The sequence below is a fragment of the Danio aesculapii genome, chromosome 20 (assembly GCF_903798145.1).
Source record: "Danio aesculapii chromosome 20, fDanAes4.1, whole genome shotgun sequence".
NCBI classification, from domain to species: domain Eukaryota; kingdom Metazoa; phylum Chordata; class Actinopteri; order Cypriniformes; family Danionidae; genus Danio; species Danio aesculapii.
In genome coordinates, this window is record NC_079454.1 from 3,087,998 (window position 1) to 3,104,593 (window position 16,596).

The 16,596-nt window shown below is 41.1% G+C and overlaps 1 protein-coding gene across 1 annotated transcript in view; it reads left to right on the forward strand.

The window, feature by feature from the left end:
• The window catches only part of si:dkey-126h10.1 (vesicular inhibitory amino acid transporter), a 20,848-nt gene extending 6,040 nt beyond the window's left edge, over positions 1 to 14,808 (forward strand). The window contains exons 2-4 of the mRNA XM_056481370.1: positions 5,761 to 6,477; positions 8,283 to 8,710; positions 14,370 to 14,808. Of these exons, the coding sequence (XP_056337345.1) occupies positions 5,761 to 6,477; positions 8,283 to 8,710; positions 14,370 to 14,808 (1,584 nt within the window). The remainder of the gene's footprint in view (positions 1 to 5,760; positions 6,478 to 8,282; positions 8,711 to 14,369) is intronic.
• Positions 14,809 to 16,596: the final 1,788 nt, after the last annotated feature.

Below are 16,596 nucleotides of genomic sequence, written 5' to 3' on the forward strand. Positions count from 1 at the left end.
GTTTAACTGTGTATATTTAATTATGTATCTAAGCTCAATATTACAGCAGAATGTAACACGTGGATGACGGAGACAACGTTAGGATCCAAGTGCAGGCTTATTCGTTAGTCCGGCAATCAAGGGTCAACACAGGTGCAAACAGATGAATATAGGCAAATCCAGAATCGTAGTCACTATAACAGGCGAGAGGTCTAAAGGCAGGCAGTGAACATGGACAAACAGACAAACTTGGCAAGGGTCAAAACACTGAGAAACAAGACTAAAGAAAACGCGTTGAATTGTCACTTTACAGGTAAACAAGACTCAGCCAGGAAGTGAGTGTGTGTGCTGCTAAATTAGTGTGTGTGATTAGTCCAGAAACAGCATCAGCTGTGGGAGTCCAATCAGTGGAGACTTGGAGCAGGTGTGTGTGTGTGTGTGGCATGACTGAATTTGTAGTTCATAAGATGTAGTCCATGTGAATGTGAGTGTTTACCAGCGACCTCTGGTGGTTAGATCGCTGGTAATCATGACACAGAACTACATACTTAAGGAGAATTTACAAGAACAAACCACTGGATAAACCATGATTATAATCATAATTAAATGTACTATTTTAAGATAAAAAATGATAAAAGTTGTAAATAAAAAACTTGTCTTCATTTCAAAAGAACAGTCTATTTAATTGTTTCTACTTAAAAGTTTCACGTTTATTTAAAATGTCATTTTAATTTTTAAAAATAATTGTTAGTACATTTTTAAATGTTTTTTTTAGCAATTTCTGAGTAAAAATGTTCTATTAATAATTAAGGTTTAGTTCTTATTAAATATGCAAACAGTCATTTTAAGCGCATAAACCTCAGAACTAGACTGTAAAAAATATCTGATAACTAATACTGAGTTACTGTATTTTGTGATTCACATGTGTGTATTTTCGGTCGTGAAATGCATTATAGGATGTCGATCTCTGCTCTGTCCACATTTGATGTTGAAAATTCAACTCTACAGTTTAACAGAGTGACTTTTATTGACATTTTAGTAATAATATAGTGGATAAGAAATCATATCTAAAGAATTAAGAAAACGTGCAGTTTATTACAAGGTTTTTGTAGCGTAATATACAGCCCCAAAACAGACAATATATGACTTTAAACTGCTAAAAATGTCACTTTTAAAACTTTTAAAGGTTAAAGTTGTTGGAAGACAGATCAAGGTCCCATAATGAAATTCAAAAACAGAAAAAAATGTAAGCGTAACTTTCAAATTCAAAGACCCTGCTCATTTACGGATACTGTATGCCTTTACAGTGTATCTGTCGTAGGATAAAAAAAGTATATCGTATTAGTGATGACAATGCAGGTTTTTGGGCTAAAATCTACTCCAAAAAATGTAGTAATGTAACGTTTGGCTGTTTAAAAAGTGCTGTTTATTAAAATGTTAAGCTAAAAAGATCATCCGCCATCACAGATTCCGCAAAGCGCAAGTGTTTTTGTGTGTGTTTGAATATGCCTTATTTACTTTATAGCTGCATAAATCCTTGTTTATGTGAATGACACCCCATTACCTCATCTGTTCGTTCCCATTTGAGCTAATATTTAGAGCTGTTAATGATCACACAGCTCGTTATTGCTGCTCCAGCTTGTTTAATTCATCCTTCTGCTTTACTTTCCAGCGTAATGTGCATCTCTCGTTCCCTCTTCAGCCATCTGGCTCACTCACACCTGTCTGTCTGCTGTCTACATAGGGAGCTTCATCTTCCTCTGTGCTCTAAAATAAAGTGTTTGAGGTTCCACAAAGAAGCTTTCTGTAAAGAGCTTTTAAAAAGTGCGTTTTGTAATGAATGTTTTGCACTACAAGGAGCTGTTCTTTGAATGAAAAGTTGGCATAGATGTTAAACCGTCATTCATGAAAGCCACAAAAACCGATAAACAAGCTTTATAGAGAATTTGCCATCTGAAACGCACAGTAAAACACACTCTAAATAACATATTTTAGATTAGTAAATGTGACAGCGCCCTCTAGTGGATTTGTTATCTGAAGCGTACAACAAAACGTTTCCCCAGCAAAGCATTTTTAGATAAAACATACCCTACATAACATATTTAAGATTCACAAATGTGTGACAGCGCCCTCTTGTGGATTTGTCATTTAAAATGTACAACAAAACATATCCTCAGTAACGTATTTCAGATAAAATGTACCCTAAATAACATATTTAAGATTTGCAAATGTAGACATCACCATCTAGTGGATTTGTCATTTAAAACGTACAACAAAACATATCCTCAGTAACGTATTTTAGATAAAACATACCCAAAATAACATATTTTAGATTCAGAAATGTGTTACAGCGCCCTCTAGTGGATTTGTCAACTGAAACGTACAACAAAACATATCTTCAGTAACGTATTTTAAATAAAACATACTCTAAATAGCATATTTAAGATTTGCAAATGTGTGACAGCGCCCTCTAGTGGATTTGTCATTTAAAACGTACAACAAAACATATCCTCAGTAACGTATTTGAGATAAAATGTACCCTAAATAACATATTTAAGATTTGCAAATGTGTGACAGCGCCCTCTAGGGGATTTGTCATCTGAAATGTACAACAAAACATTTCCTAAGTAACATATTTCAGATAATACATACTCTAAATAACATATTTAAGATTCACAAATGTGTGACAGCGCCCTCTAGTGAATTTGTCATCTGAAGTGTACAACAAAACCTATCCTAAGTAACGTTTTTCAGATTCACAATATGTAGACAGCGCCCTCTAGTGAATTTGTCATATGAAACGTAAAATAAAATCCACCCTAAATGACATATTTCAGATTTGCATAAAGTAAACAGTGGATTTGTCATCTGAAATGTGCAACAAAACATATCCTAAGTAACATATTTCAGATAAAACATACTCTAAATAACATATTTAAGATTCGCAAATGTGTGATAGCGCCCTCTAGTGAATTTGTCATCTGAAACGCTCAACAAAAAACATCCTAAGTAACGTATTTCATATCTTAAGTAACGCATGACTGTCAGTGCTTTAGGGCGGAGCACTTAGTGCATAAGGGCGGGGTTCTCAGTTGTTTAGGGTGGGGCTATCAGTGCATGTCTTGTTTCTCCCCTGCTTCTCAGGAGAAATCGGTTTGAACGAATATGATAATTGTTTGTCTGTAAAAATTTGACCATTATCCTGGTCATCATCGGGCATCTGAAAACAATATGGTGTTTCTGGTGAACAGTAATCCTCCACAACTGAGTGTAAACTGGCATTCGAACCTTCCTCCATTTTTTTCTAGCAACACCCATCTTCTATAAACCCAATCAGTTCCCAAAGGATGAAATCATGCACCTCTCTACATGTTTTGGGAATTTTAGGAAAGAATTAATACATCAATTAGATATTCCTCACGATAGGGGGAAAGACAACCTGAACTTCTTTCATGGAGACTTCAACACCAGGCTCTGGATAGGCAGCTCACGAATGTCTCCACACCTCTCCTTTGTGTCTCTGCGTATGAACGATCAGCTGTCGTCTGTTTACGCGAGATACAGTCATTAGGGCCGCGAGAGGAAATGAATGCAGTGCTGTATCTTTATTCATTGTGTCTAACACAAAGCAATTTACCAACAATTACAGTCAAGATAAAATATCTGTCACTTAGCGCCTCTTTAGAGATGACTGTGACTTCATTAGTGGAGGGGTGTGTGAGAGGGTGTGATTTCATTACTCCCATCTGCCGCGCGCCTGCGACTGTGTGTATTTCACACAGCTGCGTGCATGTGTGTGCGTATGTGTGTGTGAGACATCTCCTAGTCATTTTTATGGATTCAGAGTTTGTTTATCATAAAATGCGAGACTCGAGCACAAAACCAGTCTTGGGTTGCATGAGTGTATTTGTAAGAATAGCCAACAATAAAGGCATGTTTTTTCTGATTTATTTAGATTTTATTTTACACCATCAGATTCCAGATTTATAGTAGTGAAAATGAAACCTAGCCCCATGCTGGAGACTCGAACCTGCAACATTCAATCACACATCCAACTCTCTAACCATTAGCCAATGGCTGCCACTGTTACCTTAGCCAAATATTGTCCTATTACGACATATCATGTAACTGTAACCCTGCCAATCCTACACCACCCAATTCACTCTCCGCATTGCTCTAACAAGGAGGCCAAAAACCATGGCCTCTAGCATCTGTCACTAGAACACCTTTTCGAGTTTAGAGGAGTGAGGTTTACCTGCACAGCACTTCACTAGCTGGCCTTTGTTACACTCACCCCCCTAAACCTCACTCCCATCCAGGTCACGGCACCAATGTAACCCCGCCGGTCCTACACCACCCAACCTATTTTCCACATGGGAGTTGTTTGCTCTAAAAAGGAGACTAAAGACCATGGCCTTTAGTGTCTGTTGCTAGAGCACCTTTTAGGTTTCAGAAGAGTGAGGTTACCTTCCAAGGGTTTACCTTCCGGAGTGACAACTTTAAAGAAGGTTAGGACATTGGGATGAGCTTCGTGGTGTTGTGTTTGACTCCAAACAACTTCCCTGCTTAAAGGATCATGCACTAAATCAATTTTTAAAAATTGCAATTCGAAATCCTTCATTCTGAAGAGCCTTTCAAAGTGTCCACTTTTAAGCACTTCAGTTTGGAAGGACACTTCAATATGGCAGCCATGATTGTTTTCACTTCCAAGTGTCCTACGGAGAGTAATATATCCCATTTTGAATAAACCATCAGCATGTGAAATCATCCCCTTCTTCTTTTTCTTCTATTAATGGCAGTTGGAAAACCAGCATATTGTTCATTTACATTATCTATTGGGATGCATTGTGAAGCTCGGTTGGAAAGGGAGAAACAAAAAAAAATAATATTTTACAAATATCCCAAATATTTAAAGAGATTATTATACACCTTTAATTGTTCCTGTGCATTCTGCAATATAACCATTAATATTGAACCTCCAGGAACCCGTAAATGGGTGTCTGTTTGTGTATTCATTCAGGTTTAACTCAGTGGTGTGGTAGCTATGATTCTATGATTACATCATGGAGACCAGCCAAAATTTCATCTGTCAAAAAAATCATCTAACCATCTGATTGCCGATAGGGAGAGGTTAATCACCTCAATGTTCCCCTCTGCACAAACTCAACATTACAACAAAGCTGAAATTTGGCCCGAATCAAAAAAAGAGTCACACAAGTCTGAATTCAGTCAACTAAAATCGTTTAGTGTATGGCCCAACTACTAAACATACACGGATGAGGGAGCACTAAAAAGAAATGAGTTCATTTTGGTATCTCAGACTTTGATTGACATTCATATCCGAGGGATCTCTTGAAATTTTGTGAAGATCTGTGGGTTTACCAGTGTTTGAGAAGCAGCAAATTTTAGCAAGTCAATCTCATTAGCTGAATTTCCGTTGTCTCGTCTGAATCAGTCATTTTTCCAAAGTAACTTCTGGGGTCTGATCGGGCCTTGTCTGGACTTCTTATGATGATTCCATGTTGCGCTTTACCTGTGAATTTCTGACTTGACTTTCTCCTTCCCACTGAACTGAACAGGTAGTGTGATGTTTGATTTGGGGGCAGAGGTAGGGTTTTTGTGTTGCACTGTGAGCTTGACCCTGTGATGGGCCCTACAGTGGAAATGCAGCATTATTTCAGCTATGAATTCCTTGCTCACTCTGGTCAGATAGTATAAAAGCAGCTATTGTTGCCTTCTTTGAGTACTTGACTAAGCACTTGTCTGCTTTTGTCTCCTCAGGGTCTCTTTGTGCTGGGTCTGCCCTATGCCCTGCTCCAGAGCGGTTACCTGGGTCTGCTGTTACTGGTGTTAGCGGCACTCATCTGCAGCTACACTGGAAAGATTCTTGTGTCCTGCTTGTATGAAGAGGATGAGAACGGCTGCCCGGTCCGCGTAAGACACACCTATGAAGACATCGCTAATGCCTGCTGCAGACACATCTGCCCATGCATCGGGGGAAAGGTTGTGAATGTAGCGCAGCTGGTAGAGCTAGTCATGACCTGCATCCTCTACTTGGTTGTCAGCAGCAATCTGATGTGCCACAGCCTGTTTTTTCTGCCTCTGAGCCCGACGACCGGCTCCGCCATCAGCTTTCTGATCCTGCTGCCCTGCATGCTGATCCGGGACCTGAGGGTGGTGTCCCGCCTCAGCCTCTTCTGCTCGCTGGCTCAGTTCCTCATCACCTTCATTGTGATTGGCTACTGTGTGCGCCAGTCTCCGCAGTGGGCCAGCAGGAGTCTGCGTGCAGCTGTGGTGGACTTTGATAGCTTCCAGGTGGCGGTGGGAGTGATTATCTTCAGCTATACCTCACAGATCTACCTGCCCACGTTGGAAGAGAGCATGATGGACCGGCTGGACTTCAGCACCATGATGGACTGGACTCACGCTCTGGCCTGTGTCCTGAAGACGGCCTTCTCTGTGCTGGCCTTCCTAACGTGGGGAGAGGAAACTAAAGAGGTACACTGATCTCACATGACTGTTGACATGTTCTGATATACTTTAAATTAAACTGAAGAATTTAATGGTCAGAGTAAATTACGCAATCACCTGTTTTGTAACTTCACCTTCTTTAAGATGTGATTGATTCATATCGCACATTCAGGGACAGACTGGCAATAGGGAGGACCGGGACATTTGACTAACGGTCAATCGTGAATCTGGCCAAAGCACAACTGTCCCCCCTCCCCTCGGTCTGCGCTCAAACTGCTTTTGCCTTCTGATCCTGAGCATGCCTATGTCATTGATGATTCGACTGTTCAGTTTACCAGAAGAGAAGCGCTTTCGCTCAGCACAGAGGAGAGTGCTTTAGTTCATAAATGATCATAAACGTCATCTTGCTGCACATATTAGGGGATTTGCTGAAGGTGCAGTTGACATGCAGTGAGAGCCTTGCGTCTTTAATAAACTATAACAGTTCGCATTCATTGAAAAGTAAGAATGATTGATAAATCCAAATCAAACAGTCTCTTAAGTTTCAGGGTCTGGCACACTTTGCACACACACTAAAAGCGTACACACTAAATACCTTGCCAAAACCCAACCAGGCCACGCTCTGGCACACTTCTTCTAACCGGATCAGGGCCGGTCAACTGAACTGCGCCTGGACCCAATTCGTAGCACTCACGCTTGTCAAACGAACAGGGAAATGCACCTGGGCACAGTTCGGATGGCATAGTGTGAGTGCACCCTTAGGTGGCCTGAGGTAATATCTTTCCCAGGTGAAAATACTGTCCCAGTCTGCCATTGCTCACATTCATGGCCTACTGCAGTGTTGTGGTGTTGGAGTGTTCGAAAACGGTATACGTCAAACAGCCTTCTCAAATTTCTTTTGCCCAAAAAAAAAAGGAAAAAAAACTTGTTTTGAAGTATATATGGACCTTAAAGTTGGCATGAAATCAAAATTTACTCTTCTTACTGTTAAATGTCTATACAGTAGTGCTTGTTATAAATCATGTATCTGTGCACTTTATATCGTGAAAAATAATTTGCTCTCACAATCTTTAATCAAACACCATAACCTTACCTCGCACCTTCTGGTCACATGAAATGCCTTTATGGTGGAGCTTTCAGTAGTTTAAGGTGGGGTTATCAATCCTTTAGGGGAAGGGATATCAGCAATTTAGGGCAGGACTATCAGTCCTTTAGGGAAGGGCTATTAGACTTTTGGGGCGTGGCTATCAGTATGTTTCATTTCTGCCCTGCCTTCACAGGAGTCAGTGGTTTGAACAAATATGATGCAATTCTGCAACATTTGGCTCCTCATTTTCATAACTATTGGGCATCCAAAAACATTGTGTACCAGAGGTTGCAGACAGAGAGTATTCAGCCACAATTGAGCAGAAACGGACATTTAAATCATCCTCCATTTTGTTAGCAATGTCCATCTTCAGATGATTCAATTGCCTCCCATAGGCTGAAACCATTTTTTCTCCTTTCAAAAACCATTTCTAGTGCATGTACGTGACTCTTAACTCCTGTTTCATATCAACTTTAAAGGGCCATTGTAATGAAAAGTTACCATAAATGTCAAACCTAGGAGATTACAATACTGACTAAAGTAAATTGTAATCCATAACCGATCACAATTCCTAAATAATCCACCCAGCCAAATTTCAATTTCTGTCCAGGTGAATGATCTCTGAATGATCTCTCAGTTTATGTAAAGCACTTTTAATTACCATTGTGTATGAAATGTGCTATATAAATGAACTTGCCTTGCCTTGCCTTTAAGTGGACTTAAATATGTTTATTATTATTTTCAGGTGATAACAGATAACTTGCCCTCTGCTTTGCGTACCGTGGTGAATCTGTGTCTGCTGGCGAAAGCTCTGCTCTCGTACCCACTGCCATTTTATGCTGCGGCAGAAATACTGCAGACCGGCCTTCTGAAGCTGGACTCCGGTTCCGAGCGGTGGACTCTGCTGCTGCTGCGTGGATCTCTGCTGCTGCTCACCCTCCTCATGGCACTGTTCGTGCCCCGCTTTTCTCTCCTCATGGGCCTGACGGGCAGCGTGACAGGGGCGGCCATGACTCTGCTGCTGCCGGCTCTCTTCCACCTGCAGCTGAAGTGGACGCAGCTGGACCTGAGCCGGAGGATGCTGGACCTGCTGATCTTACTGCTGGGCGGATTCTGCAGCATCTCCGGGGTCATCTGCTCCATCAGAGGGATGATAACCGTCTTTGAGGACAAGTAGATAGCACATCGTCCTGTCTGCCTCAAGGTTATTTTAGTAAACAAATACTCAGGCCTGTCCATAGGAACACAGGTATTTTTAAAGCCTGTTTGTCCACACAAAAATGTAGCATCAGGTGACTGAAACCGAAGCTTTCTGAAAACTCCAGCCAGGGTGAAGATTTCAAAAGTCCAGGTACAGCAGGGGTGCCACTAAGGGGGAAAGTTAGGACGATTCTAAGGGCCCACGCTGTTTTGGGGGCCCCAGAGATACTATTAGGGGCCCACCAGACAACCCCTCCCCCCATTCACTTTCATTCGTGACCCCCATCCACCTCTTTAATTTTGACACCTTCACAATCACTAAATGTTGTCATAGGGCCCATACCGGCCAGCGGCGCCCCTGGGGTACAGTGTGGTGGTGTGGATGCTATAATTGGAGTTTTCGCTTAAGGCTGATTTATACTTCTGCATCAAGCGCACGCGTATGTTCCGGCGCAGCCTGGGCGCTGTCGCATTGTTCTCACTTTGGCTGAGGCGCACCTTTCAAAAAATATAACTACACCACAACAGTACGTAGTTCAAGCTCTGTGATTGTTCAGATTGGTAGTGATGATGAGCTTGTGTAGTGCTGAGAGCTACGAGCCCGATGGATCGATTGTTTACAAGTGTCGAGTCGCGTGAAGGAGCTGCAGATGGAGACTGTTGTTTTGTGTTTACCTTATAATTAAAGTTTTTGCATGTCCCCCGGTTCCCGCCTCTGAAACTTGACACAGAGGAACATAAAAACCTACTGCCAGCTAGCATTTTGGAAGTGTTATTGCAAAGCAACACAAATGCGCGCAGAAATAGAAATGCACAGTAATGCGCAAGGCAAGTGCTGTGGGTTAGGCCGATCACTCGACACAGAAGTATAAATTAGCCTTTATGATGTCAGCATGCATGCTGTTTTCTCCTTTCTGATTGGCCAACATGGCTGGGTTCACACCAAACATAAAAGAAGTTCACGGTAAACGTAATGCATATTCCTCATCATTCGAATCTTTCGCACCGCGGGACGGTGATCCCCCTCTGTTCTTATGCTTGCATTTACTCATATGCAATTTAGTTGCAAAAATGCTTAATACCAAATTTGGTGTGAACTCAGCATAGAAGTGTCAAAGTGTCATCGCCCCCTGTTGGTTCGGAGTGTGCTTAACATGCATCACAGTATGTTTTTGCATTTTCTTGTGGACAGGGATTTTTTTTTGTAATAAATCAGTTAATAAAAATAACTGTGTACATGTGGACATGGCCTGAAACAAGTCATTGCTTCTCTCTCATGTTTATCGTCAGTAGTTTGTTTAAGATGTTTTTATGGCCAAGAAATTTTCACCAGCTATGAGCAGAGTAAACACGCAAAATCACCCTCTGATGGTAGATAGCACTTAATCCTTGTGTATTGTTCAAATTGACTACCCTTTTATTATGTTTTTGTTCCATTGGCTTCCATTATAATCACATTTTTGGTGACATGTTGGAGCAGCTTTTGGCATGACATGACAAAACAAAATGTTTTTTTTACTTTAATAAACTATGAGTTCACATTCATTGAAAAGTAAAAATGATTAATAAATCCCTATGAAACAATCTCTTAAAAGTTATCATGCGCCTTCATTTTCGGGCTCAGACGCGCCATGCAGGTGGGGGTTTTTTTAATGAAGCCTTTATACCTGGTGTTTTGTGCATTGGTGTGCATTAAATGTCATCGAAAAGTGCAAGCAAAAGGCGTCTTGGTGTCCAAGGACATTAAGACTAAACTATTGGTCAATAAACATTTTCCTTAACTGAAATAAAATGTAAATATTCATAATAAATAAATAAAATAAACACTAACAGTCACTAAAAACTGAAATAAAATAATAATTAGCAAAAACATTCATCAATTTTAGAATTTATAAGCCCTCATAATGTGGTGGAAAATCTGACCTGCAGCTGACCTGACCTCCTCCATGTCATATATATATATATATATTCATTTATTCATTTTCACACTTAGTCCCTTTATTAATCTGGGGTCGCCAGAGCAGAATGAACCGCCAACTTATCCAGCATATGTTTTACGCAGCTGATGCCCTTCCAGCTGCAACCCATCACTGGGGAACACCCATACACTCTCATTCACACACATACACTACAGACAATTTTAGCTTACCCAGTTTACCTGTACCACATGTCTTTGGACTTGTAGGGGGAACCAGAGCACCCGGGAGAATATGCAAACTCCTCACAGAAACACCAACTGACCCAGCTGAGGCTCGATCCAGCGACCTTCTTGCTGTGATGCGAATGTGCTACCCACTGCGCCACCGTGCAGCCCTAAACTGAAATTTACAGCAAATTTTAAAAATATCATCAAAACATAAAAATGAATTAAAATAGCAAAACTATATAATAACCTTGATCTGCTAGCGAGTCTGCACTTGCGTTTGCTCTGCCTGCTGGCGTTAGGTTGTTAATAAAGTTAAACGGAGCCGTGTCTGGAGGTTAATGAGCCTGCTTTGCTTCCTTCCACAAATCTGACTGTGAAATGTTATCTAGCGTCGAGTGTTGTTGTCATAATTCACCATGTTCATCGCTCAGGCACTTACCAGGCCAATCATGCATGAAAAGCACACGAGATCCTGTTGTACAGTGTGTTTATTATTCCCTCATCGTCTCTGGAGCGCAGTAAACAACTTTTGACAGTCAGTTAACTTCATGTAAAAAAAAGAGGAACGAATCATAAACATACTGCTGGCAACTAATAGGCTATTAAATTATGAGCTTCTGAAACAGCACTTTTTCATAACTGCGTCAATTTGCATTTCTCCCTCTCTCACTCTGCGTTGATGAGAATATGATTATGAAATTATATTTGTGCCTGCAAGACAAACAGCAAGGTCAACGATCATTTCTGAATGAAAATCAGACAAAGGAAGCTGTTTTAGCCAAAAATGTACACTGAAAACCAGAATGCAACATGAACCTTCATCATTTAAAGTGCTGCCTTTTTGCTTTATGTCATGTGCTCTGGTCTGTATGATCTTACAGTAAAAGAAGTGTTTGCACTTGATCGCCTGCTGTGTTGAATCGTTTCTTGTACATCCTTGCCTGCAGTCAGCTACATACTAAAAGCATCCGCTCTGTTCTTGAAGTGCTGAATTTGTAAGTCTTTTCCATTTGTGAAAATTGTTATTTTACTGTTGAAATTAATATATTTTCCGCCTCAAGGTGTTACCTGTTTGTTCAGAGAAGGTCACAAGACCTAGACGGTACAAATGCTCTGCTTGCCATTCTTTTACACAACAATGGCATTCTTTAGACCTACAAACACAACACAAAAAAATTGGTTTCAAATCGAATGTGTTTCAAAACTACACCCTTATTGTTTGTTCATAAACCCACGCCAAAACAGGGAGAACATGCAATCTCCAGACAGAAATGCCAACTGACCCTGATGGGACTCGAATTAGCAACCTTCCCGCTGTGAGGCTATTGTGTTACCCACTGCGCCACCGTCACACCCTTCTTTATTCTTTAACAGTATGAATTACACAAGTGTGATTTATTTTTCTTGTTGCAATTAATTCCTGTAAGCCAGGGGTGGGCAAACTCGGTCCTGGAGGGCCGGTGTCCTGCATAGTTTAGCTCCAACTCCAATCAAACACACCTGAACATGCTAATCAGTGTCTCCAAGATCACTAATTATCTATAAGCAGGTGTGTTTGATCAGAGTTGGAGCTAAACTGTGCAGCACACCGGCCCTCCAGGACCGAGTTTGCCCACCCCTGCTGTAAGCTGTTACAAAAGTTTTAAAAAAAGGTTGCTTTATTAATTAGCACATTGGTCTATTGTATATACATGTTCAGACTAAACAAATATTTCAGCCAAATTAAATTGCAGGTTATTCCCTTGTATGAGCCCTTGATCAGGTTGACCACCTTGGCTGGGTGGCTCACCAACAGCAAGTGAAGATGGGAGTCTGACAGGGCTGCTTGTTATCCCGTTCCTCTTCCTCATTAGCCACATTTCCACTATCGGGCCAGTGCGAGCCAGGGCTTTAATCGGGCCAGGCCGGGCCAATAGCCCGGGAGGTTGAGAAATGAGGCCGAAATCATGTCGCGTTTCCACTGTCGGGCTAGTTGCTCGCAGCGCGTCACGCAAACACCGCCCCCAGAATGTCCCCCGAATCAAACGTCACACAACCCGTCACACAACCCGTCACACAACCCGCCCACTTCAGCGGGAACAAAAAACTCAAATTATAACCACAAACACAACCTGGCATCACTACGAGAGCTGGAAGATGGAGAACACCGAAGCTATTGCTTTTTTACTGTTTGTGGTCTGTTGGTGTAAGGCCAGACAGCGATCCCTGGATAAGGACATTCGAGTTCGTCTGCTATCCATTTTTTCTTCTTCTTAGTGAGTTGATCAAGCGCGATGGCAAAACAAATGTAAGGGAAGAAAGCATCTTGTCTCCTCTTTACCTGACAGGAAAACTCCGCCTTTGTACGTAACCCTGCCCCGAAGCCCCAGTTGGCCCTCCTTGGCCCAAGGTATTCGGCGGGCCGAAAAAGGCCGGACGCTGGCCCCAAGGAAGCCCTGCTTTGGCCCGATTACGCCCCGGAAGTGATAGTGGAAACACGACTGGCCTTGGCTCGCCCTGGCTCGCTCGCTTTAGGCGCGATAGTGGAAACGCGGCTATTGCTATCAATGGATCATGAAGACATCCACCAGTGAACGCAGGACCGGACTCCAGTGGACCCTGTGGAGCCAATTGGAAGACTTAGGATGCTTTCCCATCTGTGGTTTGGTTGGCTTTCCTCCGAACCAGTTGAAAAGAACCAAAATGCAGTCATGTGATAAAATCCACATCACTCATTGGCCAGATTTTATTGAATGTATTTCCTAAACTGCTTTTCGATTGGTCAGAATTAATGTGCGGGAAAATGCCAATGCATCTCCTGCAAGTAAACAAACTGGCAGACACAAAATGTCACTTTTTACTATGGAGGGACGTCTGCGCTGACTGATTGTATCCCTGATCACAGTATACTGTGTAATTTGTATACATCACTTTAGACAAACTATACATTTCAAGAATGAAGCGCGGATGTGGCTGGGAAACAATGTTTTAATGCATTGCAAGCAGCGAAGGCACATCGCAAGTCACTTCAGGAGGAGGCTTGATTTAGTTTTGCTAAACTGTGACACAGTTATCTTCCGGAAACATTACCAACGATCCTTCAGGTAATGTTTTTCCCTCTCTCTCTGTTTAAAATTGTTGGTAAAGCACTGGCAAAAAATATTTTTCCTCCACACCCCATAATGCACAGAGGCTATGGCAGCTGGTCCAAAAAGATGCAGTACTTTTTGTGGTTGGGTCTGTTTTAGTTCAGATTATGTTCTCACCACAAACGAACTGCTCCAGGGTTCGATTGTGGTAAACCAAGGAGGACTTCAAGGAGGTCTCTGTATGCTTTTTTTGGTCCGCTTTTGGTGCGCACTCGAGTACAATTGCTACAATCACACCTGCCTACACGAACTGCACCAAGAGGGAAAACAAACTCTAGTGCGGTTCAACCGAACTAAATAAAGCAGGTGTGAAAACACCCTGAGACTTTGCCAATGATCTCACACTTTTCTCCCACAGCCAGCAGCAGATGCAAGAGAAGACCATTTTGTTGGTAGCCACATCATCACAGGTTGGATTCAATATCCACACAGAGAAGACCAAGATTCTTAAGATCAACTCCAACTGCAACAATCCAGTAACCCTGAATGGAAATTCCCTGGAGGAGGTACAGTTCTTTACCTACCTGGGCAGCATCATCAACCAGCAGCGTAGAACAGATACAGACAGTAAGGCAAGAATGGGCAAAGCAAGAACCACTTTAACCCTGCTCAAGAACATCTGGGCTTCGAGAGAACTTACTTTAACCACCAAGACCCATCTGTTCAACTCAGTATTGTTGTACGGGGTCAAAACTTGGAGGATAACCAAAACTACCATCCAGACAGGCTCTCAAATGAAATCCCCAAGGGAATCGGAAAAGAGGCCGTCCAAAAAAACACCTGGCAACGTGACCTAGTGGCAGACATCACAAGGATGGGTTACACCTGGAGACAAGTAGAAAGAATGACCCAGGACAGATAACTCTGGAGATCGACCGTTGAAAGGGGTGGAGGGCAAAAGTAAGTAAGTAAGTGAATTAAATTGCTAAAGGATTATGAAGTATAATAGGTAACACATGTAATGTGAAATGATACATTTGAAGAGTTGAATTAACTGTATCACACAGTTATGGGATGCATTGTGTACAGTCTTTACTAAAGTTTTAGACTGTTCAAGGCTTTAGGAGCCATATATGAGAACACTCAACCTCCTTTAGTGGACTTTGTTATTCTGGGTACTACTAGAAGCCCTGAGTTTGAGATCTTAACGAGCGAGTTGGAATGTAGGGAGACAGAATGTTGGTTAGATAAACAGGAGCTAGATTATTAAAAGCTTTATAGCTAAGAAGCAATATTTTATAATCAATACGGAACTTAACAGGCAGCCAGTGTAAGGAGGATAAAATTAGGGTGATATGATCATATTTTCTAGACCTGGGAAGAACTCTGGCAGCTGCATTTTGCTCTAACTGGAGTTTATTAATAGAGGATGCTGGGCAACCAGCAAACATAACCTTACAGTAATCTAATCTAGATATCATAAAAGCATGAACTAGCTTTTCTGCATCTGAGATAAATAGCTTGCTTCGTAGCATAGCAATATTTCTGAAATGAAACAAGGCTGTTTTTGTAACATGGGAGATATGATTTTCCAAAGTTGGGTTGCTGTCTATGATAACACCCAGATCTTTTACAGTAGAGCTTATACTGACACTCGCTAGTTGCAGGTCGAGTTGTGAGATCTGCTGTGTACAGGATTTTGGCCCAATAAGTAATACTGTTTAGTCTGATTTTAATAGAGGAAAATTGTTGGTCTAGTCTTTTACATCTTACTTTACATCTTAATATCTTTGATTTAAGTATTTAACATCAGCTTAGATTAATAAAAGTTTTTGTAATTTGTTAACATACATTGTATTGTTAAATTGTTTGCATTATTTCCACCCCTAGTAGACAATGCAATTGGAAATACATACTTTTAGTCAGCATTTGTGTTTAAAAATATAAAAAACGTACTTCAACACACGTTTGACTACAGATTGTTGGTAAAATTAAACACTAGGGGGCAGTATGATGACAACAACTTTTGTTCCTTTTCACATGAATGATATTTACCAGGACATATTGTTGATGAATGAAGGGTTATTTTAATGCAGTTCTTTGCCCAGCTCCATATAAACACCACAAAACTTCTTAACACTATGATCTTAACTACTCGCTGATATGAAGAATTGATCACTTTTAGCTGTTTTCACAGATCAGTGTGAATGACATGAAGTCTTTCACATCTTGTAAACACACCTTGTAAATGTACCCTTAGAGTCTGATAGACCCAGTCTTATGTTTGATCAATAAACCAGTACATTGAGCACTAATACACACACACACACACAGTAAAACCCTAAGTTTTAAGAGTTCTTTTTTTAATATACTCACAATCTGCCATTTCTAAACCAACAGATCTTAAAAAACAGGCTGTGTTTTTTGTCTTTCTCTCTTCAGACAGTCGAGCCCTACACTCACTCCAGTGGTTAAGTCAATAGTGCTGTGTTATTGTGTTCAGACAAACAGATCAATGTCTTTGACCTCAGCGTTAAATATATAAAAGAATTCAATATTCCTCTCTTGACGCTGAACTCCAGTTAGAAAGAAGAAATGCAGGTTTCTAGGAAAATGTCTTTACAAAAAAAGCTGAAATTGGACAT